Source organism: Scheffersomyces coipomensis (genome assembly GCF_036884675.1).
Source record: "Scheffersomyces coipomensis strain NRRL Y-17651 chromosome Unknown DFJ63scaffold_4, whole genome shotgun sequence".
NCBI lineage: Eukaryota > Fungi > Ascomycota > Pichiomycetes > Serinales > Debaryomycetaceae > Scheffersomyces > Scheffersomyces coipomensis.
Window position 1 is genome coordinate 1,165,429 of NW_027042895.1, and position 26,854 is coordinate 1,192,282.

The 26,854-nt window shown below is 32.7% G+C and overlaps 12 protein-coding genes across 12 annotated transcripts; 5 read left to right on the top strand and 7 right to left on the bottom strand. All coding sequences in view use genetic code 12, as the record gives it.

Moving 5' to 3' along the window:
* Positions 1–571: 571 nt before the first annotated feature.
* On the bottom strand, positions 572–4,321 carry SWI1 (Swi1p; the record flags this gene model as incomplete). Its single annotated transcript, XM_064906204.1, has 1 exon — positions 572–4,321. The coding sequence occupies one exon, from the start codon at positions 4,319–4,321 to the stop codon at positions 572–574; it is 3,750 nt and encodes a 1,249-aa protein (XP_064761847.1).
* Positions 4,322–4,535: 214 nt separating this feature from the next.
* On the top strand, positions 4,536–5,612 carry PRE10 (proteasome core particle subunit alpha 7; the record flags this gene model as incomplete). The annotated part of the gene is made up of 3 exons (XM_064907046.1): positions 4,536–4,633; positions 4,753–4,801; positions 4,884–5,612. Exons 1-3 carry the CDS (start codon positions 4,631–4,633, stop codon positions 5,609–5,611), a joined length of 780 nt encoding a protein of 259 aa, XP_064761848.1. The 5' UTR covers positions 4,536–4,630.
* A 268-nt stretch (positions 5,613–5,880) lies between these two features.
* On the top strand, positions 5,881–8,445 carry DFJ63DRAFT_335821 (uncharacterized protein; the record flags this gene model as incomplete). Its single annotated transcript, XM_064908275.1, has 1 exon — positions 5,881–8,445. One exon carries the CDS (start codon positions 5,881–5,883, stop codon positions 8,443–8,445), a length of 2,565 nt encoding a protein of 854 aa, XP_064761849.1.
* An 86-nt stretch (positions 8,446–8,531) lies between these two features.
* Positions 8,532–10,821, top strand: PRT1 (translation initiation factor eIF3 subunit b). Its single transcript, XM_064903643.1, has one exon. The coding sequence runs from the start codon at positions 8,617–8,619 to the stop codon at positions 10,759–10,761; it is 2,145 nt and encodes a 714-aa protein (XP_064761850.1). The 5' UTR covers positions 8,532–8,616; the 3' UTR covers positions 10,762–10,821.
* A 59-nt stretch (positions 10,822–10,880) lies between these two features.
* On the bottom strand, positions 10,881–11,111 carry DFJ63DRAFT_287148 (uncharacterized protein; the record flags this gene model as incomplete). The annotated part of the gene is made up of 1 exon (XM_064905043.1): positions 10,881–11,111. The coding sequence occupies one exon, from the start codon at positions 11,109–11,111 to the stop codon at positions 10,881–10,883; it is 231 nt and encodes a 76-aa protein (XP_064761851.1).
* A 251-nt stretch (positions 11,112–11,362) lies between these two features.
* Positions 11,363–13,521, top strand: CRN1 (Crn1p). The gene is made up of 2 exons (XM_064903644.1): positions 11,363–11,492; positions 11,564–13,521. Exons 1-2 carry the CDS (start codon positions 11,488–11,490, stop codon positions 13,485–13,487), a joined length of 1,929 nt encoding a protein of 642 aa, XP_064761852.1. The 5' UTR covers positions 11,363–11,487; the 3' UTR covers positions 13,488–13,521.
* Positions 13,522–13,554: 33 nt separating this feature from the next.
* On the bottom strand, positions 13,555–18,207 carry IQG1 (Iqg1p; the record flags this gene model as incomplete). Its single annotated transcript, XM_064905061.1, has 2 exons — positions 13,555–17,813; positions 17,871–18,207. 2 exons carry the CDS (start codon positions 18,205–18,207, stop codon positions 13,555–13,557), a joined length of 4,596 nt encoding a protein of 1,531 aa, XP_064761853.1.
* Positions 18,208–18,369: 162 nt separating this feature from the next.
* Positions 18,370–19,354, bottom strand: DFJ63DRAFT_159548 (MIND complex subunit). The gene has a single exon (XM_064903645.1). The coding sequence runs from the start codon at positions 19,195–19,197 to the stop codon at positions 18,532–18,534; it is 666 nt and encodes a 221-aa protein (XP_064761854.1). The 5' UTR covers positions 19,198–19,354; the 3' UTR covers positions 18,370–18,531.
* DFJ63DRAFT_159549 (MARVEL domain-containing protein) lies at positions 19,355–20,602 on the bottom strand. The gene has a single exon (XM_064903646.1). It carries the CDS (start codon positions 20,202–20,204, stop codon positions 19,512–19,514), a length of 693 nt encoding a protein of 230 aa, XP_064761855.1. The 5' UTR covers positions 20,205–20,602; the 3' UTR covers positions 19,355–19,511.
* Positions 20,603–21,000: 398 nt separating this feature from the next.
* DFJ63DRAFT_313643 (MARVEL domain-containing protein) lies at positions 21,001–21,684 on the bottom strand (the record flags this gene model as incomplete). Its single annotated transcript, XM_064906205.1, has 1 exon — positions 21,001–21,684. The coding sequence occupies one exon, from the start codon at positions 21,682–21,684 to the stop codon at positions 21,001–21,003; it is 684 nt and encodes a 227-aa protein (XP_064761856.1).
* A 2,113-nt stretch (positions 21,685–23,797) lies between these two features.
* Positions 23,798–24,319, bottom strand: DFJ63DRAFT_313644 (uncharacterized protein; the record flags this gene model as incomplete). The annotated part of the gene is made up of 1 exon (XM_064906206.1): positions 23,798–24,319. The coding sequence occupies one exon, from the start codon at positions 24,317–24,319 to the stop codon at positions 23,798–23,800; it is 522 nt and encodes a 173-aa protein (XP_064761857.1).
* Positions 24,320–24,837: 518 nt separating this feature from the next.
* ZCF22 (Zcf22p) lies at positions 24,838–26,817 on the top strand (the record flags this gene model as incomplete). Its single annotated transcript, XM_064908276.1, has 1 exon — positions 24,838–26,817. The coding sequence occupies one exon, from the start codon at positions 24,838–24,840 to the stop codon at positions 26,815–26,817; it is 1,980 nt and encodes a 659-aa protein (XP_064761858.1).
* Between the last annotated feature and the right edge of the window lie 37 nt (positions 26,818–26,854).

Below are 26,854 nucleotides of genomic sequence, written 5' to 3' on the forward strand. Positions count from 1 at the left end.
TCATTCTCTATTTATTTCAGCTAGATTCGTATAATAGTAAAGTTCTCTTAAACCATTTTGATGTTTTCAGCTTAATATAAAGCTAACGCAACATCTTTTCAGAAAAAAAACATGCAACGGGATATGAATTATATACAGGAATAAGATGACCCCCTAGATTGTTTAAGTAATTACATCATAACTTGTCGATGATATGTTAATCATTGTAAGAAGTCAATACATATTTCATATTTTTAGGGTAGGTTCATATGAACTTTGGCAGATTGACTTGAGTTAACGGTATGTAAAGCAGTTCAGATAAGAGTTGTGTTGGTATTTTTCTACACCCTTAACGGAGAGAGTCTAGATTACATAGACAAGCATTTATTTTGTAGGACAAAATTAGCCCAGAATATAATAGTTTGATAGAATAGTAGCCGTAGACATCCAATAGACTTTTATTGAACTTTTTGCAATATAACGTACGAGTATCTTTATTTAATTCTAAAAACGTTGCTTTTATTAAGGTAATAGTATTGACAAAATTAAGTAATGGTACATATAATATAATATAGAATAAAATATTAGCTTTCTAAGATAGAGATTTTAAAGTTCTCAAAAGTCTTATAACTTCTTTACCCAAGTTAGTATCAATGGTAACTGCCAAGGACGTATCAAGGGCTAGAGTAGAGTCAGGTTGAATTCCTGTCAAACTATTAATTTCATTAATTGACTCGGATAATTCCTTATCATTTGATAATACTTCTTTAGCAGAAACAAGATTACTAACTAATGAATTTATAACAATTAATGCTTTGGATAACACCAAAGTAAGAATTTTATATTCATTGGATTCTCGAGGAAACTTCCCAGTTTCAGAAACTAAAGCAATAGCAACTCTGGCAAAATTAGATAATATCAATTCTTTGTTATGGATCAACCATTTAATTGATAATCTGTTGATAGATCCTGATAAATCATCAATTGGAATCATATCTATAAGAAGCTTTGTTCCGAATAAGGCTTGTGAAATAGTTGGAGCTCTGGTAAAGACAAACTTCGAAAATTCATAACTATTAGCATCAAATGGAATAATACTCATATATAATTTGAATGCCTTAGTTAATAATTGTCCTGATGTAAAATCTTTACCCTTTTGGAAAGCTTTAATTAACTTTCTAGTTTCTTCTTGATCTTTATGATTTATAGTAAGAGATTTAACATTGGAATAATTAGCAGTGGAAGATATACTTAAGGTACCTGTTAATACTGCTTGAATTAATGATCTATTATGAGGTTCTCTTACCATAAGCTTGGTTAATAAATCAATGGCAAATGGTAAATAGGAATACATTTCAAGATTTGATTGTGGAATTTCATAATTGGATTCATCCAAATCAGGTCCAAATGAACAAACTAATGCAAAGGCTAAAAATGCTTGTTCTAAACTTCTTAATTCAAAACAGAAAGCAATATTATCCAACACATATAAACAATCCTTCAATAAACATAATCTCTTTCTGGTGAATACAAATTTATCCTTTTGGAGCCCAATAGTTTTGATAAGTGAAAATAACAATTTCTTTAAGGATGGATTGGTAGCCATTGCAATACTGTTATAATTTAAAAATGAAATATTTCTCAAAATCATGGTGATAGTGATTAACAAATCAACTTGCAACACTTTTTCATCAACTGCACTCTTTGCTTGAATTTTACTAAAATGATGACTATTTTCAGCTTTAAAGTCAGTCAATGAAGCGACATAATCTGGCATATCAAAATCGTAATCTTTGCGTCGAGTAGTACCATTACTGGTCTCTGGAGTAGTAGCCGATGATTTTTCATAATCCATCAAAGAGAATAAATCAAAGTCATCATCATCATCTTCATCAACTTCACCTGTTAATGAATCAACTACCAAATGAATATCTTCATTAGCAAACCCATGGCTAGCGTTATTATACTTTTCGAAGATATCATTGATAAGATTGTTATCAGAAAGTTTAGTAGCATCTTCAAAAATATTCTCTTCTTCCTTATCCAAGACTATTCTATCAAGAACTTTAGAACCTAAAATCGATAATGACTCTAACAATTCTAAACAGTCATTGATATTTAATATACAATCTTTATCAGCCGTAATCACTAACAAAGTATTTAAAGAATTAACAACTTCTTCATTATTTTGAGAGTTACTCTTAAGTCCCATGATTATGGCTTGTAAGTTCACAGTACCTAATTCAGGTGAAAAAAGGTAAACTGGTTTAGCAGTATCAATTTCTCCTCCAATTTGAGATAATTCTTTGATGTTATAACCACCATGTGAATCCACTAATTTCCTGAATGGTACATAACTCTTTATGATATTTGGTTCTTCTTTTTCTATTTCTGGTTTCACTTGTGGTTGTTGCATCAATTGAGAACCAGAAGCAACTCTACCCTGCAATGTAGGCTGTGACTGCTGCTGTTGTCTATGTTGTTGTTGTTGTTGTTGTTGTTGTTGTTGTTGTTGTTGTTGTTGTTGTTGTTGTTGTTGTTGTTGTTGTTGTGGAGGAGGAGGTTGTTGTTGTTGAAATTGTTGTACAGGTGGTTGTTGCAGAAGACTACTTTGACGTTGCTGTTGTTGTTGCTGTTGATGTTGCTGTTGCTGTTGTTGCTGTTGTTGAAGTTGATTTTGTTGTTGCATTTGGAGCTGTTGCTGTTGTTGTAAGAACTGCTGTTGTGAAGTGAGTTGATGTGTAGCATGTTGTGATTGAATTGGTGCATTAGTTTGTTGGCCCAAAACACTACTAGATCTTGAACCACTAATTTGTTGATTCTGTAAATAAGGAGATTGAACAACACTAGGGGAATTATTATTAGAAGCGTTGCTAACGCGAGACATTTTCCTTTGTTGTGGGGTTGGGGCTTGACTTAACATTGGACTTTGTTGATTTATAGATGGTGTTGGAACGTTATTTACAACTGGAGAACGTGAATTTCCTTGCGTCATCTGAATATGTGGTGATTGTCCTTGTTGCCCTTGTTGTCCAATTTGTTGAATCGGTTGAATCGGTTGTTGTTGCTGTTGTTGTTGTTGTTGCTGCTGCTGCTGCTGCTGCTGCTGCTGCTGCTGCTGTTGTTGTTGTTGGTGTAATTGAAGTTGTTGTTGCTGAAACTTGGCAATTATTTGTTTTTGAAATTGTTGTCTCTTCCCCTGAAGTTCTCTGCTACCTTCTGGAGTACTACTATATTGTTCATAAGGATAAAGATAGTTTGCATAACATGTGCTTATCTCTCTTTCAAATCTTTCACGAACACTTGCATCTTCAACATTAACCCCATCCAAAAGACGTAACGTTTGTCCAATAAATAACCATGGACTTTGTTGTTGTTGTTGACCCATTGGTTGTTGCAACCATCTTATCAATTGCAGTGGACCACCTAATTTTTGACATAATAAATGAAAGTAGAATAAATTGACTCTCTTATTATTAATAAAAAGTGGTGATCTTAAAGGAGTATTACGACGTGCCATGAAATCTTCAAGAGTAGTCATAAAGAGTTCCATTTGTAATTGAGCAACTTGTGGTCTTGGAATACCTTGTTGTTGTTGACCTTGACCTTGTTGACCCTGTGGTTGTTGTTGATTTTGTTGTTGTTGGTTGGCAGATGGAGATGAAGATTGTTGAAAAGTACTTTGAGGGGGACCTTGTAAATCTTGAGATCCTTGATTAATATTAGTATTTTGAACTCTTGGAGACATATTAGACACCATTGGACTACCATAATTTTGAGTCTGTTGAACTTGATGAGGAACATTGTTATTCAAAACTGGTGTACCTTGTTGTTGAACTGGAGTAGGGACTTGAGAACCAGGTAAATTATCACGCATTTCTAAACTTTTAAGACGAGCTTGGGCTGCTTGAGCTTGAGCTTGAGTTTTATTTTGAGTTTGGGATTGGGATTGGGATTGTGATTGATTTTGATTAGCACCGTATGCCTGTTGTTGCAGCATTACCTGTTGTCTCATTCTCATCAACTGCTCTCTTCTACCTTGGTCTAATTGAGCTTGTACTTGTTGCCTTAATGGTTGTTGAGATTGTATAGGTTGGGGCGATTGCTGTTGAGGTTGCTGTTGTTGCTGAGGTACCTGTTGTTGTGATTGTTGCCTCATGAACATCTGTGAATTTTGAGGTCCTAATCCAGGTTGTTGTGAAGAATTAAATTCAGGTTGAGTTGTCTGTTGAGGTGGAAATTGACTTTGATCAAAGAGTCCATTGATGAAGTTATCTCCTGACGAACTATCGTTGGACGACTGAAACGCACCATCACTTAACCAAAGATTATTATCCGACATTGCAACTGATGTATTCACCCAACGTAAAGGTTTATTTGCATAGTTAAACTGGTTAATTGTTTTTGTCCCGCAACAACGAAACTTTTTGGTAAAAAAACAGCCAGACCAAAATTGGGCTAAAGTACACGACAATACACTCCTGTATACAACATTTGGCTACGAAAAAACTGAAAGAGAGTGGCGATATATATATACCACCAAATTTGAAATCGATATATCAATTTTACTTATATCATATATCATATTTGTATTGCATCAATATCATATAATTGAATATTTGAGTTATAATAGTAATTGAATAGTAGAAATATGGTATGTATCATTGAGTGTGATTGATTTAGATTGTTCAATGGTCTGGGGGAAGGACTTGGTTGCATTGTCAAATCATCAAATATTGAAATTAACAATTTACTAACTTTTCAAACTTATAGACGTCGATTGGTACGGGTTATGATTTATCTAATAGTGTGTTTTCACCAGGTATGTATTAAAGCATGATATATGTATATCATTTTATTTTATTTCGTTGTGATTCATTTACTAACATTGAACTTTATTATAGATGGAAGAAATTTCCAAGTAGAATATGCCATGAAGGCAGTAGAAAATGGTGGAACATCAATTGGGATTAAATGTAAAGATGGTATAGTGTTAGCCGTGGAAAAGATTATAAATTCTAAATTATTAGTTCCAGGAAAGAATAAAAGAATTCAAACTATTGATAAACATATTGGTGTGGTATATTCTGGTCTTTTACCAGATGGTCGTCATTTCGTTAATAGAGGTAGAGATGAAGCTCAAACTTTTAAATCATTTTATAAAACTCCTATTTCAGTTCCTCATTTAATGGATAGATTAGGTATCTATGTTCAAAATTATACTTGTTATAACTCAGTAAGACCATTTGGAGTTGTCTCAATCGTTGGAGGTATAGATGATGATGGTCCTCATTTATATATGATCGAACCAAGTGGTGCATGTTGGGGTTATACTGGTGCTGCTACTGGTAAAGGTAGACAAACTGCCAAATCAGAATTAGAAAAATTAGATTATGAAACTATAACTGTAAAGGAAGCTGTTAAGACTGCAGCAAAGATAATCCATCAAGCTCACGAAGATAATAAAGATAAAGACTATGAATTGGAGATCTCGTGGATTTCTTTAGAAGAAACCAAAGGTAGACATGAATTTATCCCTGAAGATTTATTAGCCGAAGCAAGAAAATTTGCTGAAGAAGAAGATGAAGAAGACGAAGAAGAAGAGGAAGATGATGAAGAAATGGAAAGTTAGAAAGCTTATAGCCATGTATAATACATATCTAAATATATACGATTAAAACACACACATCCACCATATATTATTACTACCTTTCATACAAACAATGTAAGTGAAACAAATGTAAAACTCTGGAGTAATTTTGTGTTACGCGGATTGGGGTCAAAATGTAAACAAAAAATAAAAAAAAATAAGTTGCAGTAATATCAAAGGGCCCATTTTTATCAAGTTATTAGTCAATTGAAGTGTAATATTCAATGGAGATGCCGACAAATGGGGATAATATGTCCTTAACCAAAACACCCCTTAAAGAAATAAATAGTCAAACACAAGGTGGTGAGAAAATGGAATCAAATAATAGTTTCAACTTTATCATAAACAACAATAACAACTCAAAGATACAAGATCAAACATTCGATAGTTCCAATTCCACGAGTCCATTTATTTCAAATCCAGAGATTCCTATTACTGATGTTCTTGATGAAAATAGCGTGATAAAAAGTCTCTATACTGATACTCATCCTGAAAGTGATGAATATTCAGATGTTGATCAAGATCTGATTCATTCAAACAACCATAGTATGTTGAACTCGGATCCTTCACCGTATAACAACGGTGTGATGAATAGTGCTGATTTACATGATGATTTGGGGTTTTCAGACTTTGATAATAACAATCACTCGGTGGTAGTGCATAATAATGACTCTAATAGTACTTTTCATGAATCAACAGTTGATACTACTAAATTTAATGATACGCGAGCTCAATTCGATCAAGATTTCGATTTCAGTCCTAGAAGAATGAACCAAATGTCTATACTTCCCAATACCCAAAGCAATCCTATCACACCTTGGAGAAGACTTCGAACTGCTTCCACATTTACTCCTACTAAGGGACAAAGTAATCTTCAACATCCTGAAAGTATGATAAGGTTACCAGCTATTAAACAATCATTATTCCCAACCACAGACAATAATAATATAGAGACTGCTAATGCAAACAATGCTAGTAGTACTCATGCAAGTACCGTATCTAAGATTGCTGATTTAAATAAACAAATAGGGAGTTACAGAATTCAAATTCAATTATTTAAGGAGTTCTTACAAAAGATAATTGATAAACATGTGATAAACAAAGACTTATTAGATGAGAATGAATTAGCTAAATTCCAATTCGACCTCCAAGGACTTTCACCAACTCAAAGCACAAGAAGTACTGATTATGCTATGTTGGAGAGCGAATATAATAAATTACTCAATGATTATCAAGAAGTGGTCGATATTAACAATGAAATAATAAACAATCTACAAAACTTTGAAGAAAAGCTTCACGATAAAGATTTACATATAGCTCAGTTGAATGAAGATATATCGATTTGTTCAAGCATAATAGATGAAATAATGCATAATATCGCAACAAACTCAAACACTGCATTTCAATCTCGTGAGAAACTACAAGATATACTTACATCTCCAGATAATATCTCATGGTTAGAGAAGCTAGAAGCGTTGAAGAAAGAGTCTGAACATTTAATTCTTCCATCTCCACCAGCTTCAAGTGGCAAGGAGGATAATAAACATCAACCTGTAATTGATAACTTAATAGCAACCGTTAATGATCTTCAATTAAAATTAAATAATCAAAAGAATGAAAAAGAAAAGCTTGAGGAGTTGAGAAAGGATATTGATGATTCTCAATCTATGAAGAGGAATTTTCAATTTATGTCACTGAAATTTATTGAGCTTTGCCAGACTTTTAATGAAAATGGTGAAGCTATTGAACTTGAGAAGATGAAAGAAGAAAATGAAAGGATATCAAAAGAATTAGCTGATTTGAAAGCTCAAACATCAAATCAAGCTAGACAAGAAGATGAAGATATAAAGACTGAAATAGAAGAATTAAAACAACACAATCAGGCTTTAATCGAAGATTTAGATGAAACAAATAAGATTTACGAAGAATTAAAGCAAGAATCAGCTGAAAGCATATCTGCATTATCTAGTCAACTTCAAGCAAGACAAAAGGAAATTGTCGCTTTAAGAAATGACAAACGTATGGATCAGAAGTTAAGAGATGAAATTGATGCTGCGGCTGAAGTCGAAAGAAAACTCAAAGCTGAAAATATTAAACTTTCCTATGCCTTAGAAACATCCAAGGAGAAAGAAGTCAATTTGAAAGTGACTATTGAGAGTTTGACAGAGAAAATTAATGCACTTCAAGAATCTGGTCATCAATCAAGACTGCAACTGGTACTGTCTGATGGAGACATTAATGAATACCAGAAATATCTTAATCATCAATTAAATGATATTGTTCAATTTGACACTCAAGAATTCCAAAGACTTATAAAATCATTCAATAAAATCGCTGATGATTCTTCATTAAAAGATCCAATCAAGAAATATGATATGCTCATGAAGAAGGTTAACAGTCAAGACATTGCTACCCTTGATCAAGATAATATGGAGTTCTTAAGAGACTGTCATAGATCAGTATTCAATTATTTTGTCAGAGCTGTGGATATCTTAGTAAACGATCATATACGACTTTTATTAAAAGAGACAGAAAACGAAGGTAAAGAAGACTATATCAAAGACTTACACCAAAGAATCAATGAACTAGTAAACCATAGATCAGTATTAGCAAAGCAATTAGAAAGCTATGATCACCAATCAAACAATGTAAATAACGATACCTCACCAATCTCGAAGTTAAGACTCGAAGAAGTTCAAATCAAATGGAAAATGGAAAGAGAAAAACGGGCTTACGAGTACAAGGAATCTCAAAAACGATTTAAAGAATTAGAAGTAGAAAATGCTAGGTTAAGGGACTTATTAAGTAGACAGTAAAATAGTGTTTCATATAATATAATTTTTGATTTTGCAATCTGCGAATACACGACCTTTTTTTTTCTACAATGAAAATTTTTTTCAACGCGAGACACTTAAAAATCATCAGAGTGTAAGAAGAGATTTGATACATACATACATATTATTGATCTAGGTTATATAGCAGCAGCCATGTCTTTAACAGAACAAGAATATGCTGATCTTGAGAAGGAAGTCAATGTCGATGATATTGACTTTTCTGACTTAGAAGAAAAATACACTGTGGATGTTGGTTTAGACAACTACGTTGTTGTTGATGGTGCACCAATTGCTCCAGAATCCAAAGTTCCAGTTTTAATCAAAGTTTTAAAGAAGATCTTCAGTGAAGTTGGTGAAATCGTTGAAGGAGATGATGGTATTCATATGCCATTAGAAGGTGGAAAGTCAAAAGGTTATTTATTCGTCCAATTTAAGACCAATGAAATGGCCGAAAGAGCCATCAAAGAACTTAATGGTAAGAAATTAGATTTAAAACATAGATTATTAGTTAATAGATTATCTGATATTGAAAAATTCGGTGTTGATGGTAACGTTGCTGATGAATTCCAAGAACCAGAATTACCACCATTCGAAAGTCATGGTTATTTAAAATCATGGTTACAAGATGAGCAAGGTAGAGATCAATTTGGTTTACATTTTGCTGAAACCTTTGGTGTTTACTGGAATAAGAAGAAGTTAGATCCAGAACCAGTTATCGAACCAAGAAAGGCTTTCACTTCCAAATACGCCAAATTTTCACCAAAAGGTACCTATTTATTTTCTATTCATCCACAAGGTGTTCAATCATGGGGTGGATCAGATTTTTCAAGTATTCACAAATATGTTCATAATCAAGTTCGTTTAGTTGATTTTTCTCCAAATGAAAAATATATGGTTACTTTATCTCCAGTTCCAATTACATTACCAGAAGGTACTGGTGACAGAAGTTCTTTCCCATTCGGACCAGAATCAGAAGGTCATAAATTAGTTATCTGGGATTTAGCTACTGGTGAACCAGCAAGAACATTTGCTTTACCACCTCATTTAGAAGGTCAAAAGGAAATGCCATGGCCATTAGTCAAATGGTCTCATGATGATAAATACTGTGCCCGTCAAGGTCCAGGAGCTTTAGCTATCTACGAAACCCCATCATTCCAATTATTGGATGGTAAATTAGTCAGAATTGATGAAATTGTTGATTTTGAATGGGCTCCAGCTGGTGTCCACCTTACCAACAGTAAGGTTGAAGGTGGTGAACATGTGTTATCATACTGGACTCCAGAAAGTACCAATCAAACTGCTAGAGTTGCATTAATGCAAATCCCATCAAGACAAGTTCTCAGAACCGTTAATTTATTCCAAGTTAGTGATTGTAAAATGCATTGGCAAAGTGAAGGTAAACTTTTATGTGTTAAAGTTGACCGTCATACTAAGTCTGGTAAAACTATTTTTACTAATTTAGAATTCTTTAAGCTTTCTGAAAAAGATATTCCAGTTGAAAAATTGGAATTAAAAGAAATTGTTGTTAATTTTGCATGGGAACCAAAGTCTGAAAGATTCATCACTATCTCAAGATTGGATGACGGTAACTTGAATTCTGCTATTCCAAAGAATACTGTTTCTTTCTATGCACCAGAAACTACTGGTAAAGGTAAAACCGCTACTACTTCTTTCAAAGTTTTCCATACATTTACCAACAAACACTCTAATACTGTTTTCTGGTCACCAAAGGGTAGATATGTTGTCGTTGCTACCATTTCAAGAAGTAATGGTGAAATTGATTTCATTGATTGTTCCTTTGATGATGATAAATCCAGTAAAAAATCTCCAGCTAACATTAAATTATTGAAGACTGAAAGATATTCTGGTATGACTAACTTAGAATGGGATCCATCTGGTAGATTTGTTGCCGGTTGGTCTTCATCATGGTTAAGTAACATTGAAAACGGTTATAGATTATACGAATTCAGTGGTGTCCAATTAAGAGATGAATTAGTCGATCAATTTAAAGAATTTATTTGGAGAGCTAGACCAGCCTCATTATTAAATGGTGCTGATAAGAAGAAGGTTAGAGCCAACTTACGTGAATACAGTGCTCAATTCGAAGAAGTTGATGCCATGGAAGCTGATGCTAGAGTAAGAGAAGCTATCTTAGCCAGAAGAAGGGCCTTAGAAGAATGGAGATCTTATAGAGCTAAGTTCGCCGGTAAGGTTAGAAAATCAAACAATGTTCAAGCTGAGACAATTGAAGAAATCAAAGAAGAAATCTTTGAAGAGAAGGAAGAAATTGTCGAATAAACTGTATTATAGCAATTATATTAATATACACATCTGATCTTTATAATCACTTATTTTATTTATGGGAATACCTAATTATTCCTTCGTTGTATATACAAGTAGTAAGTCTAACTTCAATTTCATATACCTTTGGTTTGAAGTTGTAAACCATGCCATTGAGCAATCTCTTCTTTCAAAACCTCATTAACCAATCTGTGTTGCTTGATCATTGGAATACCCTTGAACTTTTCACTTTCCACAAGAATAGCAAACATCGAACCACAACCACCTGAAACATCCTTAACTTCTAAATTCTTTGGAGAGAATTCTTGTTTTAGTATTTCATATATCTTCTTTTCGTAAGCATCCATTCCTGGTTCTCCAGCTACCGCAGAATAGAACTTCGTGTGACGTAACTGAAAAGTAGGTGTTACCTTTGGAACAGCCTTAAGAATGGCCAACCTCATAAAGGCACCTCTAGATGTGAATGCCAACATAATGGATATATAGCTAGAATGATATCAAGGTTGATCAACTTAGAGATTGCAAATTACTAAGTAATTTAAATTTTTATTGATGAGAAAATCCATTTTGCTCACTGAATTCCATGGACTGTATATAAAGCTAGGTTTGACAATCAACGAATTTCCATAAACAGATCGAACCAACACATTTATCGATAACCATAATCAATTGGTTAAGAAGTCAAATTCAGCTCAATTGATTTAGGATAAACTGTTTTAAACAATGAGGTATGTAATGATTGATATAGTTCAATAATTGATTTCATTGGGAATTAGGTTGTACTAACAGGAGATTATAGTGGAAAATTCGTTAGAGCTTCAAAATACCGTCATGTGTTCGGTCAATCAACCAAAAGAGAATTATGTTATGAAAACTTGAAGATCACCAAGAACGCTTGGGATTCTAATATCATTCAAGTCAATGGTAAATACTTAGCTGTCAATTGGGATGCTTCTGGTGGAGGTGCCTTTGCAGTTATTCCAGTAAGTGAAGTTGGGAAGGCTCCAGATACTGTTCCTTTATTCAGAGGTCACAAAGGTCCAGTGTTAGATACTGCTTTCAATCCATTCAACAAACAACAAATTGCCAGTTCTTCGGATGATGGTAAGATTTTAATATGGGATATCCCTGAAGATTATTCTTTCCATAAATATTTAGATGAAAATGATAACATTAAGGATATTACTGAACCAAGTAAAGTCTTATCTGGTCATACTAGAAAAGTGGGTCATATTGAATTCCACCCTTGTGCCGAAGATGTATTAGCTTCTTCATCTTTAGATTATTCAGTTAAAATTTGGAATGTTAAAACCGGTAAGACCGAGCTTACATTACAACATAAGGATCTTGTCACCTCTTTTGCTTTTAACTATAACGGTTCTTTATTAGCTACTACATCAAGAGATAAGAAATTAAGAATCTGGGATATTAGATCAGGAAAAATCCTTTCTGAAGGTCCAGCTCATTCTGGTGCTAAACCAGCTAGAGTTGTGTGGTTAGGTAATACCGACAGAGTTGCAACCACTGGTTTTGATAGACTTTCCGACCGTCAAGTTGGTATTTGGGATGTTAACAACATAGAAAAAGGTCCAATTGATGGATTCCTTATCATTGATGCATCTTCTGGTGTCTTAATTCCATACTTTGACGCTTCTACTTCTATGCTTTACATAGCTGGTAAGGGTGATGGTAACATTCGTTATTATGAGTATGACAATGATATCTTATATGATATCTCTCAATATAGTTCTACCGATCCTCAAAGAGGTTTTGCCGTCGCTCCAAAGCTGACTGTCAATGTTAAGGAAACTGAAGTTCTTAAATCGTACAAGACCGTCTCTGATAACTACATTGAACCAATCTCATTCATTGTTCCAAGAAGATCAGAATTATTTCAAGAAGACATCTATCCAGATTGTCCTTCTGACAAGCCTGCTTTATCTGCTGAAGAATGGTTTTCAGGCAAGGACGTCAATGGTCCATTATTGATAAGTATGGAAGCTATTTTCGATGGTACTTCTCCAACTATCAGAGAATCGACTCCTGTCGTCCATGTTTCAGTTGCTAAAGAAGAAGCTGCAGTGGCCAAAGCCGAAGAGGAACCAGTTAAACCTGTTGAAAAGAAACCAGAGGTTGAATCAGAAATTGTCACCAAAGAATCTACCCCTGTTCCTGGCAAGAATGTTGATGCATTATTGACTTCTTCCGACCTGGTCAATAAATTGTTGAGTAAAGTTGTGGACCAATCTGATGACGAAGATGAAGTTCCATCTGTTGAAGACGACAAAGATGATTGGGAAGAAGTAAAGAAACCAGAAACGAGCTCTATCTCTAGTTCAAAGACAATCGATAAACCTGTTGAAATCAAAAAGGAAGTTGTCAGTGAAACTCCAAAAGAAGATATCACCAAGGTAGAACCTGAGAAAGTAGAAGAAACTGTGTCAGAAGTAAAGAAAGAGGCCGTTGCTCCTGTGGTCAAGGCCGAACCAGAACCAGTAAAAGAGACCCCTGTTGCCGAAAGCGTGAAAGATGCATCTCCAGCTCCTTCAACCACTTCCGTTAAAACTGCAGGTGCTCCTACTTTGAAAGCAACCGTTGAAAAGTTACACGGTATTGTCGAAAAATTAGAAACTCATATCTTGACTCTTACTCAATCTGGTTTAGAAAAAGATGAAAGATTGAAAGCTTTAGAATCTAAGATCGAAGAATTGCTCAAGAAGTAAAAGCAGTCTATATGAAATCATTGATACGTTTATTTTATTCTATATTGTACTAACTATTTAAATTATTTTAATCCTTTTTAATATCGTAGAATTTCCTGAATATGAATCCAGTTAAGTTTTGGGTATCTAAAACTACCATGTTGTTAAACAAATGTATTTTCTCTTTGTTTTCATATTGGAAAAAGAGAAGATCATCTAATGATATAGTTTCACTGGCTCCTGGTATAGCGACAGAACCATTTGCAGCTTCAATTGAGAACTTACCAACTTGATGACAACTAAACATAAAGTCGAGCTTCGATGAACTGGCATTTTCTCTGTGGATCAAGCCGCCAAAATCGAGAATGATTTTCTGATCCAACAACTTTTTAGCTGAATACTTGTAAGATCCAAACTTTGGCAACCTGTTGTTCTTCCTCAATTCTCTATGATAGAAGTATTGTTTGCTGAATATAGGAATTATATTAAATAATTTCTTATCAACAGGCTTCAGTTGTAACTGGGAAAGTATACTTTCAACGTGAGTATTATATTCATTTAGTTGATTCTTGAGGAAAGTTTCTTTAGTGGTTAATTTTGCAACTGTTTTAGTTGACAATTCCAATTGTTGTTTACGGAATATTCTTTGAGAATCTTTTGTTCTGATGTCAATTGCTATCATGTTCAAAAGATCTTGATAGGAGTTTCTTCTTGATAATTCACCCATGGCTTCTAACTTAAGTATAAGCTCAAGAGCCTGCCTCTTCAAGTTATGATAACTTAACTTAGTGAGGTCACCTAAAGAAGTTTTATAATATGGCATCTTCTTCACATTTTCTTTGGATTCTTCATTTTCCTTTCTTTCTTGATTAACTATATCTCTAAATTTGACTTCATCGACTTTGGAGATTCCTGAAATCAACACTTCTAAGAAATTATCGCCATCTTGAACTCTGACAATATATAACACGGCTCTTTTAGCTTGTGTTAAGAGAGATCTAGCTTTCGAATCAGACAAGGACTCCTCTATTGTGACAGGATTTAAGGACAAAGTTAATATACCCATTTCTGTTAACTTAAGGAATTCACCCGACGATCCAACAACTTCTTGTAACTTAATTAATGTTTGAAATAATTGATCGTCTGGACTTGGAGCAACAATATCCATGTTTTGATGTAAGATGTTTTCAAGTTGTAGAGTATTGCTGACTGTTACAGAAAGTTTTGGTCTTTCTGGATTTATGATATCATCATAATCAGTAAATTCATATTCACTTTCAATATCTTTTACCTGGATTAAACTTTTCATGAGCAATCTAGTAGCTTCAACAGTTGTTTGAAGATACTCGTTCAAAGGCTTTAAGAAATTGTCGGAAAATGGCTTCATGGAGAATACTTGCAACATGACTCTACTTAAATGCTTCAAATTAGCTCTTGCATTACCTTCTTTTTCAGGAACAAAAATACCAAAGTTTTCAGGATATTGAAGAATGGATGCCACATAATGTTTCATGAAGATGACACCAGCCACTGACAAATGTTGCTGATCTGTCTTTTCTGGGAAATTCAATTGAGAAAGCTTGTATGCTTTATGACATACTAACTTAACATGAAGAGGTACCCTATCACTAGAATTTCTTAAAATAGAAAGTAATTCTGCGGTTGATTCTCTCAAGCCCACCAAATTTGAAACAAATTGTTTTGAAACCACATCTTTTTTAATAGCTGCTTGTGGAGTAATATCACGAGGGTTATCACTTGTACCATATATTTTGATCTCTCTTTCTATTATTGCTTCGTAAATTCTGGATGGGTCCGACTCAAAGTCTAATTGATCATTTTCTATAATTTTGCAGACGAACTTACCACCAATAAGTTTCAAATGCTGTCTTTGATAGGTATGACTATTAAAATGTAAAAAGAAGTCTATCCAGAAGCTAGTCTGTATTTTTGTAATATCACTCACAGTTTTAGAATGATTTACCATATCATTCTCCATGAAACTAAAGATCAACTTGACGAAATAAAATTCTTCTCTCGAATGATGGGAAACTGAGGAATTAGTTATTGGGAAAATCAGACATATGAGTTTTTCCAACTTTTTACGATGTTCGGTATCTGACTCACTTGAAGTATAAGCATTATATAAACGCACAAGATATGCCGGTTTAGTTTGAAGGAAATAGAATAAAGTTTGGTATAAGTCAACTCTTTCTCGTGATGATTTATTCAATTTGTCCATACTCTTAGAAGTGGAAGAAGTAGTATTCTTTGATGGTCTTGAAATGGATCCATATCTCTTTTTGTTCTTGATGAAATCTTCTAGTGTGATCTTATTCTTATCTAACAAACTTAACTTGATATCTAAGTTTTCAATTTGATTTTCTAATTCTTCATTACCTTTAGCTTTTTCGATGATACTTTCTCTTAAGTCAGAGATTTTCATTTCTTCTTCAAAATCACCATCATTATCGGATAACAAATAAGCAAACCTTCTAATAGCAGATAAAGGTGGATTCTTCTTACTAATCAATGACTTGTAGGCTTTTCTAGTCAATGCTTGTCTAATAACAGATTGAGCTTTAATAACCTTAGCAATGTTTTCATTATAGTATCTATAACTAGACTTAGAATCCAGCCTTATAAATGTACCCCTGACAATAGACTGTAAAGAGATTATTTCATTGATTTGGTAATATAAGTCATCAAGTTTGATCTCTTTTTCAAAACGGCACAAGACTCCTCTAATTCGGGATTGAGCAGGGATAATAGACTTATCAAGGACTAAATTTAATTCAGCTTTCTTTCTGAACATTTCAGATCTGACAGTGTTACCTCTAACCTTTGCAAATAACTTATCAAAGCTTTGATCTTCTAGCAACGATACTAAAACAGTATTACAAACTCTTGTTCTAGAAATTGCACCTCTAGCAATAGTTTGGAGTTCCTTGATATTAGCGGCGTGTAAAGTTAAACTTGCTCTCATTTTATCTACCTTATTGATGACTTTGTTTTTACGTATAATTGATTGGAATTCAATAATTTTATTTGGGTCAGTGGCATCAACTGAAGATAATCTAGTGTATAAATATCTTCTACATGCAGCTTGAAAGCTTATAACTGAATCTTCAATATAATCTTTGTGTTCTAACACTGTTTTACTCTTATAGTGGATTAACTTCATTTTTGCTAAAGTTTGAAAGTTGATTATTGTATCAAGTTCTTTAGCCAATCCTTCTCTTCTTGTCAGAATGGAAGTTTGAATTCTCTTCGAACGAATTCTACTTTGAAGTTGAATAATATACTTATCAGACGAAATGAGTTGTGGTATCTGTTGATTTCTTAACTTCTTTCTGGCGATAGATTGAAGTTCGATAATGTCATTTTTATAAATCATAATTTCATCACGATGAACATGAATACTTTTCATACGAGACATGTTACCTCGTATTTTTGAATTCAATTGAGTAAATTCATCAGAGTATGACTTTAATATGATCTTATCCACAAACATTCTGTAACGAAAGTTAGCCCCACGGGATAATGATTGAAGTTTAATAACATGATTAGTATATTTTTCAATTTCGGGAGTGTATAAACTATGTTGTTTGTATGTGGAAGAGGAGCTTGTTGGTTTAGACTCTTGTTTCCTCTCCAACCTTGATTGAAATGTGGTTTTTCCTTTAGATGCATCGGTAGAATCAGCTCTGAATGGATCTGACTTTGTTGAGTTTGAAATGACAGTTGTATTTTTGGCCTTTATAGGAGATTTGGTGATTAATTTGTTCATGTAGCTGTTTTGGTTGACATTTTCACTAGCATCAGCACCTTCAAAGTTGGGTAAACCAGATCCTACCAATGATCTATTAGCAGTTCTAATATCATCACCTTCAAAATCAATCTTATTTACTAAGTTTTTAATGACTGGAAAGTTTGGATCTGATTTATATAAAATGTAACTCAAAGCATGTAAGCAAAAGAATACTTTAGGGATATTTTTGGCATCATATAAGTCAGTTAATTCAAATCTAAATAAATCTGGAACATTCAAATAATCTTCCAAATGAAAGAATCGGTTGATATTTTCGGTATGCTTGAATTGTAATCTTGAATCATTCATAAACACAGACTTTTTTTCTGACAATATAACATTGGTTAATTTGGCTAGATATATCCCATTTCTTACATAGGATATCATTTCTGCTGGCTTTTGATCAATGTCTTCTTTCAACATGAGTTCCAACCAATCTTTAATTGCTTGAATCCTACAAAGATATTCATATCCTGGAGAGTCTTTGGAAGTGCTGTTACTGGGTGATGATAAAAATGGACTTGATTTTGGCATTTCTACTGCTTGTTTAAGTGGAACCAACTTTGGAGTATTGGATTTGTTAGGTGATTTACTAAGCACATCTCTGTAGCCTTTCTTTGCCCAAGATGGCTCTTCTTCGTCGTTGTTGTTTGCTTTGTTGCTTGGAGTATTATTCTTACTGTTGTTACTTGATGATTTATTCAGTGATGCAGTTTTGAATGAATTTACTGTTGCTGAAGGGGATTCAAATTTTGATTTTAAGAACCCTGTACTTGGTGTGATATTCAATTCTTTGGCTAACCTCTCTAAATCATTATTCAGATTGTATTTTAAGGTTGGTTGTAATGGTAGCCTCGTCGGTGTTTGAATATTTTCGTTTAGATTATCCAAATATCTGGAAGTGATATTCCCTCTAGTTGGAGATGACATCCCTTTTGATACTTGTAAAATCCCTTAAGCAATTGACCTAGTTGAAGAAGTATAGAACTTGATAGTTTTATCATCATTGGTATAGTTTTGTTTTCTACATCCTCTAATTAGAATGATACAATCCTTTGTTTGGAAATTTCCCAATGCGGATAATTTGTAAACAATTTTTTTTCACCTTTAAAATACAAACAAGAGCTAGTTTGCTTTAAAGGCACTTACAATATAAGATGTTTACACTACATTGAACAGTTAACATTCCAGTACGGTATCGTAAGATTCGTTAGAAGTATGCTATGTAATTATACAAATGTAATAAAGATAACACTATTGCAACTCAGTTTGTTGCTTTTTATAAGCTGTTTCCAAAAATTGAATGGTTTCATCAAACTTATCTAGTTCTGCTTTACGTAGTGGGATTACTTTCTTCAATTCATTCAAAGTTAAGATATGAGTTTCATAATCTTCTAGTATATCTGAAAAGTTCGGTATCACATTGCCTTCCGTTTCATCTTGTTCCTTAGTTTCTACTTCTTCAAGTGTTTCTAACATACGTGACACCTCTCTGTCTGTAAGTGTTACTAGATTTTCATATGTTTGTTGTGCTTGATATGGTAACTCACGTCTCAACCTAGTCAATTCCACTGTCTCTTGTTCGACTTGTAATAATACGTCTCTTAAACGACTATTTATATTGAGATCAAATGGTTCAACAGTTTCCTTTGCTTTCAACGCCAACAAATCAGAAATGGCAATGTTTTCATTTGATTCAATATTCTGACCATCTATTATGAAAGCAGATTTGGCAAGATCAAACGCTTCCATTAAAAATTCATCTAATGCACTTGCAACCTTTGATTTTAAAGGATCATTATTTAATGTAGGTAGATGAAGATCTAATTTTGAGGTAATATTATTATGGATTTGATTGTAGACATATTTCAAATCTTGTTTGGATATGGGTATCTTTTCATAATCATTAGTACTATTCATTTTTTCAATATTGTGAAGTAATGATTGATAGTATTAGTTTATCATAAATTCAAATTGTTCCAAATATAAACAAATCGATTTTGAAATAATCGCACGACCTTTCAAAATTTTAACAAATGTAACTAGAGATGTTTGTGGCCGCAAAAATTTGAGGTTGGAGATAAGGATAAATAAATAATTAACGTATATCAGTTAAACACCATATAAATAGAGAACTAACATAAATGTAGATTATAAACTGTCAACTAGATTAAAAACAGTAAATAAATTAAATAAATTAAATATCGTCCTGTGAACAATAATAAAACCTTAAACTAAAGTTGGTTTCTAGCATTAGCCAATTCAAGATGTTCATTCTGACTTTTACGTTCTTCAATATTAGTATCTGGAATATAATTATAAGGAAACTTATTATTTTGAATTTCAATATTATTACTCTGATTATATAAATTGACATTTTCTTCATTCTTGGGGTTACCATTATTTGGTCTACTTGGTGGACCTGGGAAAATTGCACCCCAAATAAAATTAATTGGTGGATGTTCTCTAACATTTGCAACAATTAATAATGGACGCATAGTGTAGAAGTAAAATAAATTTGTACTAACCAAAAACAAAAGTGCATTAATTATACCAACTCCAATAAGACCCTTACCCAATTTACAAGTTGTTTCATCGTCATCATAAGGACCAGTGGTATAAATCGTACAAGTTGCACTACCGTAACCAGCAGCAACTAAACCGAAAGCAACTACCCAAAGGAAAGTCATAATGATTTCACAAAAAATAATTGGAGATGGGATCACTCTATTATGACTAATGGTTGGTAATACCACCAAAATATAAACGAAGTAGACAAGATTAATAATAGATGTTGCTAAATTGAAAGGAACTCTACCACTTAAACCATTTGTTGTGCCTAAAATAGTGGCAGACATACCCAAAACGACGATAACGAAAATGGATTGAAGTCCACGAATAATACAAGAGATAGTAAGATGATTCATGACTAGTATTTGATTCTGAAGAAACTGTTCAGGTTGTAAATTAAAGAAAGTAATCCTTTGGTCAATCAAATAGGAAAACTTAGGGAATACCCTTTTATATAAATTTTCTGTGTAGTATTTTACTTGTAATTTGTCTAAAAATAAGCGTTGCCAAAAATAGTCAGGATGTGCCAAAAATAGGTTTTCAGCGACAGCCCCCAATTAATCATCAGGTTTTGTTTGGAACACTTCCTGTGTGTTGTATTCCTCTAAAGTCATAGCCTTTGAAGGCTATGGAGATATGAATATATAGAGTTGATCACTTTTATTGTCTCATGTGGATCTTTTGTTCAGCATTTCTAGTTCATTGAGATTCATACTTTATTTCCAAAAATAGGTTTTGTTAGCAGATGTTGCAACAAAAAGAAGTATACTATAAAAACTATTGGCACAGAGATAATCTTCTTCTTGTTTCATCATACTATCTCAGAGATATTCTTCAAATATCGCAAAGATCCCACTAGAATATTGATTTAAAAATACGAGGTGCATCACATTTGTTGAATCAAAGGGTATATTCAGAGTCTATATTTAACTTTCTAAAAATAATTGAAGATGTCAAACAAAATAAGATTGTTAGATTGTTTTTACATATATTAAAATCCAATTTAGCAAAAGGGAAGTAAGAAAAATAACATTGCAAGAATAAATATAATACTAAAACAACAGTATATAATAAAAAAGGCTCGATACAGAAATAGCTTGGATAAAATGATGAAAATCAGACGTTTTTGTTTAAATCTAATAAATCAATCAATCAATCAGTTTGTGTGATTTCGGTACCAGGAGGTTTGTATTCTCCATCTTCAATATTTTCATGATCACTGTGTTCGAGTTTATCATTGTGGATATCAGTTTCATTACCATTATCTGAAATACCTACATTCAGTTCCTTATCTTGAATAGGAGTAGCAAGGAAAATTGCACCAGGTTGAAATACTGATTGAGTCTTGGTAGTATAGTCAAAGTTATTGACTTTTGTTAAAGGAATGAAGGTATAAATGACAAATAAAATAAGTGTGGCAGTGAATAATAGCCAGTTGAATAATGAAAATGCAATAGTTGCTTTGGCTAATTCACAAATATGTTTACCTCTACTGTATACATTATCCTCATCATAATAATAACCATAATAGCCATAACTGCAACTTAATGGACCAGCAAAATTGGTAATATCAGCAAAAGCAGATAACCATAGAATGGTAAGAATAGCTTCAACAACTAATATGGGGAAGGAAATAACTGTGTTTGCTTGTTTGACATGTAAGAATGTCAAATATCCAAAATAAACTAAGGTAAGAATCGAGGTGGCTAAATTGAAACTTACAGAACTGCTATTTGCACTTGCAAGACCTAAAGTTGCTGCAGTTAGACATAAGACTAACACAGAAAAGAATAATTGCAATGCACGAAGGATTGTTACTATAAATTGTAAATTCATACTTTGGTTGAAGTTAGAAAGGTTGGATGGTTAAGAATTAAGAAAGAAGGGAAAAGAATATCAAAAAAAGAAGCAAGAAGGGAATAATACACAGTTTATATAGAGCAGACTTTTAGAAGGGGATTAAATTAATTTATACCAACGTTATTCATTTTCAATCAACGAAGAAGAATAGGCATGATGGGGTAGAAATCAGAAAGCAAATAGAAATGCAGATAGAATAAAATAAAGTTTCAGAAATGAAGTATGAATTCAATGATGACTCTGCCCCTCCTTCCAATTAAACTTATCAATGATGATAAGTTATGCATTAGACAAAATAAAAAGGGCGTTGGATATACCTCAAATGGCTGGTAATTTAAAATAATTATCAATTGTACTAATAGGGTAAGAACCACAAGTATGTAGGAACCAAAAATTAAGTTTAATCATCCATTGTCGCTTGTTTTGTCAATTTCTAACAATATATGTACTCTCTTTAGCCACAGCTCTCTCTTAGGATCGTACACTTTTTTAATTCAAGTTCAATATATTGTTAAATATCCTCATTTTAAAGCCATCTATAGCAGATGCAAAAAAAAGTCCCGTGAAGAAAGCAAGCTTAAATTGCGTATCTATCAAAAATTCCCTTTACACAAAATAAAGTTAAAAAGGTTAGATACAAAATCTATAACAATACAATTGGGTATGGAGCACTTTCATTTTATTGTTTGACCATATTCTAACATGTATCGAAAGGTTAATTCAATCCAGAGACTAAGAGTCTATTTACGAAAAGTCTAAGGATTAAAGGATGAAATTGTTATTCACAATCACAATCACAACCATAGCTCATACTTTAACAAGTCTGGTCAAGCTTAGATAAGGATTGACTACCACAAATAATGATAATAATAATCATTTATTTTTCATAATAATGTTTACGTAACTTGATTATTTAATTATTGTTTGTTAATGAGAAATCTGTAGAAAATAGCCTAAATATTAGAAACCTATTTTTAGATGAAAAGAAGTAATTTTCACATATGAGCCCACATGAGATGATTAATTCATATTAATTAACATAGTAATCAGACTCATCCCCTCTTTCTCTATACTTTTTTACTGAAATCTGCAATGGCTTAAAATAAGTTTTGGTAAAATAAACCATCATTTAATTTTCATATCATAAGGCTGAATCCCACTTTTAAACTATTTTCTCGTAATTGGAAAGTCACGAAAAAAAAAAAGCCCAGTTCAATTTTTTTGATCCTTAAAATGCAGACACAGCATAAAAAAAGCCCCCTTGTTTAAATTATTTTCTCTTTAATTTTATAATTATAAACATTCTTGGCATTTAAGGTTTTTATTTCATATGCTATATATGTGATTATTTTGTTAATGATGCAAAAAGCCAGCTTATTGTTAATTATGTATGTTAATAGCGATTAAACTTATCTCCTCCTTCTTTCTATCTCCTCAATAATTCATTCACCGTTCATTTATTTTTTATTCAAAATAGTTGACGGTACATGATGTTAGGCTGTAGAATATCTTTTAATTAATTATTATTTTAAAGTTCAAGGGTGTGGATTATTTTTACTTTATCATTCTTTTTCTGTACATGAAAGATACGTAAATAATTAGTGTATTGAAAAGAATTAACTCATTGATGAACGGTGCCGTATTTCATGATAATTATTTGAAGCGAAGATATCATGCGGCAATCAATTAGGATTCGATTTATATCTAAGCCCTTAGAACAATAATTATGATTGTTATATTGATCTGATGGATATATATTATTTGAGGGGATTGATATAATCCCCAAAATAGATCTAAAGTCTTCCACTTTTATTATAGAAATTTTAGTAGAACCGTTCATGCAGCATAGTTTCATAACTAGAGAAAGTTTAAATCTCTTACATTGCTAACATTCTTTCGTAATCAAAAATAGTCAAGTTTCCGCTTACGTAAAATGATTAACGACTATGAGTAATATATGCAAGTTAACTTGATCCACGGATCATCACTTCAATGATATTTATATGTGTATTAACTATTTACAATTCGATTGTGGCTATATGATATATCTAACGCCCAAAATAGATCAGAAAAACCGATGCTTAACACTTCATTTCTCACATTCTTGTTGAACTTTCTCATATAAATGATCACTTAATTTAGTAAGCCCAGCAGTTCCATTACAAATTCGGTATAAATTATTAGGTTCATAAGTGTCTGGTACCATTCTACCATTGGCATCAACTTGAATATATCCAAATATATTCTCCATTTCAGGAATTCTAGCATATTTCGGTATTTCTCTTAAATCATAAATTGGCATAAATGTATTAGCATTAACTCCTGCTTCCATCAAGAATGTGAAATCATTATGAGCATTTTTACTAATGGTATTTTGTAATAAGTCAATGAATTTTGAATTAGGAATGAAATTGGTTGGGGTAATCGATTGTGATTCTTGACTATGTCCAATAGGGATAGATTCTGGTTTTGGTGAAAATGAATAGTTGTATGAATAGTCGTTTATTTTATGGATATATATTTGTTCATTTCTGATATACTTGGTGGAATAGAGTCTTAAATTGCTCTTACCAATCGATAATGGTCGATTTATCAATCTGGTCAAGAACATTGTTGTGTAATAACCAAGTACCAGTATTAACGTTTACTGATTCGTGGTTCTAATATTCAAATCATTTGCTCTTCCAACGGAGAGAGAAAAAAAAATTCTTTTAACTAGAGACGTTAACAGTATAACACCCAATTCCCACTCAAATTCAATGTCTAATCGCTAATTTGGCTACAAATATCCTACGAAATCATTACATAAGTTACTTTACCTTACGTGATAGTCAAATTAAACTTCGATCATAATCTGGGGTTGATAATTAATTATACTGACTCAGATTGATAGCTGTCTTTGATTAGGTGGATAGACATTCCGTAAACGGCAATTTTTGTTGGAGCGAAAGAAGCCGCTAACGATCTAACGATTATTTTTTCTGTTTTTGGTTTGGCTATGGCCCTCCTAAGGCATTTCAAAATGGGATTGAAAAAGATTACAATTATAATATCGATTCTACGTAGATCAACTAGATTATTGATATAGATCTAAGTATTAATGATTTTTCGACTGTTAAACATATCAAAATGAATATTTTGGCTACTTCAAACTTGATAAATAATCATAATAGTCCCTTATCGTCTTCCAATTCTCCACCATTGTACCCACCAACTACAACATCTACATCCCCCACAATAAAAGAAGAATCTCTGAAAAACTTACTCATCACTCCCAATAAAAAGAATAATAGAGTTCGTACTGGTTGTTTCTGTTGTCGTAAAAGAAAGAAGAAATGTGATGAAATTAGACCTACTTGCCATGCTTGTATGAGAAATAGAATTAAATGTGTCTACCCTCATGCTCCTGGTGATCCTCTTCCTCATAATTTTGATTTAGAAAAGACAACATATGGAGTCATTCCTATAAAGAGACGGAAAAAGAGACTGTCAAGTACTAGTCATGAATCAGGGAATGAACTTGGTGGCCATGAAGAGTTGTTTAATGTGATTATAACTAGTTCAACCTCTGCTAAGTCAAACAGTGAGGCTATAAAATCAGAAGAGGCATTACAAAGCGTAATTAGAGTGTCGGATCATGATTCAGATGCTGAACTTGAAAGCATCTTGGATGTAACAGAGCCCAAGATCAGTGAGTTGTCTCAAGAATTAACCCCTTCCAGTTTGATATCACCTCGTTCTCAATCATCATTAATTTCATTTTCAAAATATGTTGCAAATGTAAAATTATCACCTCAAGACTCTGAATTATATCATCACTTTCTTCATGAATTCATGCCTTCAATCTCATTGCCCCATTCACATCCATTACTTTCTCCAGATTATGCTTGGGTTGAACTTAGTTCTCATTCCGATATCTTAACTGATGTTTATTTATGTTGTGGTGCGTCATATATGTCATATTTTCATAATTATTCCAACGGTTCACAAGATTTATCTACTTATTACAGTGAATTATCTGAAAGAAAGTATTCTCAAGCTATTAACTCCTTAAGTAAAGCTTTTGCGGATAAGTCTATCGATCTTGATAGTGATTGGCTCTTTGCTGCTGGTTTAGCATTGTGTCTTCGTGATAGAGCTTTTGGTCTCAATGGATCTCGATGTGCCAAACATTTAATATTTGTGTATAATCTTATCAAAAGAAGAGATTATAAGAAAAGACTTATTGCGGAAAACACGGCTGTATCGTTGGAATCAAGTATAACTCCAACCGAGAGATCATTAATGGATAGTTTCTTATTCAACTATTCCGCTGCGTTATTATCATGTTCCAAACGGGATTTAATAACATTGCCATCTCCATATGAGTTCTTCCCTCAGATGAAACAATGGCTTGATAAACCAATCTTTCAAGATTGTGATGTAGTATGGATGAATAATCCTGTTATTGGATCAGCTTTAAATAGTTTTGAAGTGATATCTAAATTAGCATGGTTATTAAGGATGCATTTTGATTATGATGAAGATCAAGCTGATGGTGATGATTTAAGTAAATTTTACTTGGATGATGTCAACTTTTGGGATTTGATATTGCCATTACGAGAAGCTATTGTTGAAATTGAACGAGAAAACAACTTAAATAAACGAGGATTAGAAAGATTGAAATTATCAAAGGCAAAATCTTATAAAGCATTAAGAAGTAATCTTGCTGTTTCGATCATTACTTTAAATGCAAGTAGTATATTGTTGGAAAAGTTGATTAATCCGATAATTCCATCATTCTTACCACTTATTCAAGATCGAGTCAATACTATACTTGAAGAATTAATTGATCATATTCCTGCTGATAATCATTCTTCATGTTTGATTACCCTTAGTTTGTTTATTACTGGAATTTCTACTGTAAATGATATTCAAAGACAATCGTTATCGGTTAAATTAATCGAGAGTTCAAATTCAACGGCATCAAATGTCGGAAACAATATATTGGAGATATTAAAATTCGGTTGGGAAAAGGAAACCTCGGATAAGGTTACTTTAGGTGATAAAGGGTATAAATGTTTTGATCTAATATTTGATAGACCTACTATAGAACTGATTACATTTTGATAGATAATAATAAAAATGGATCTATAATCATTAATAA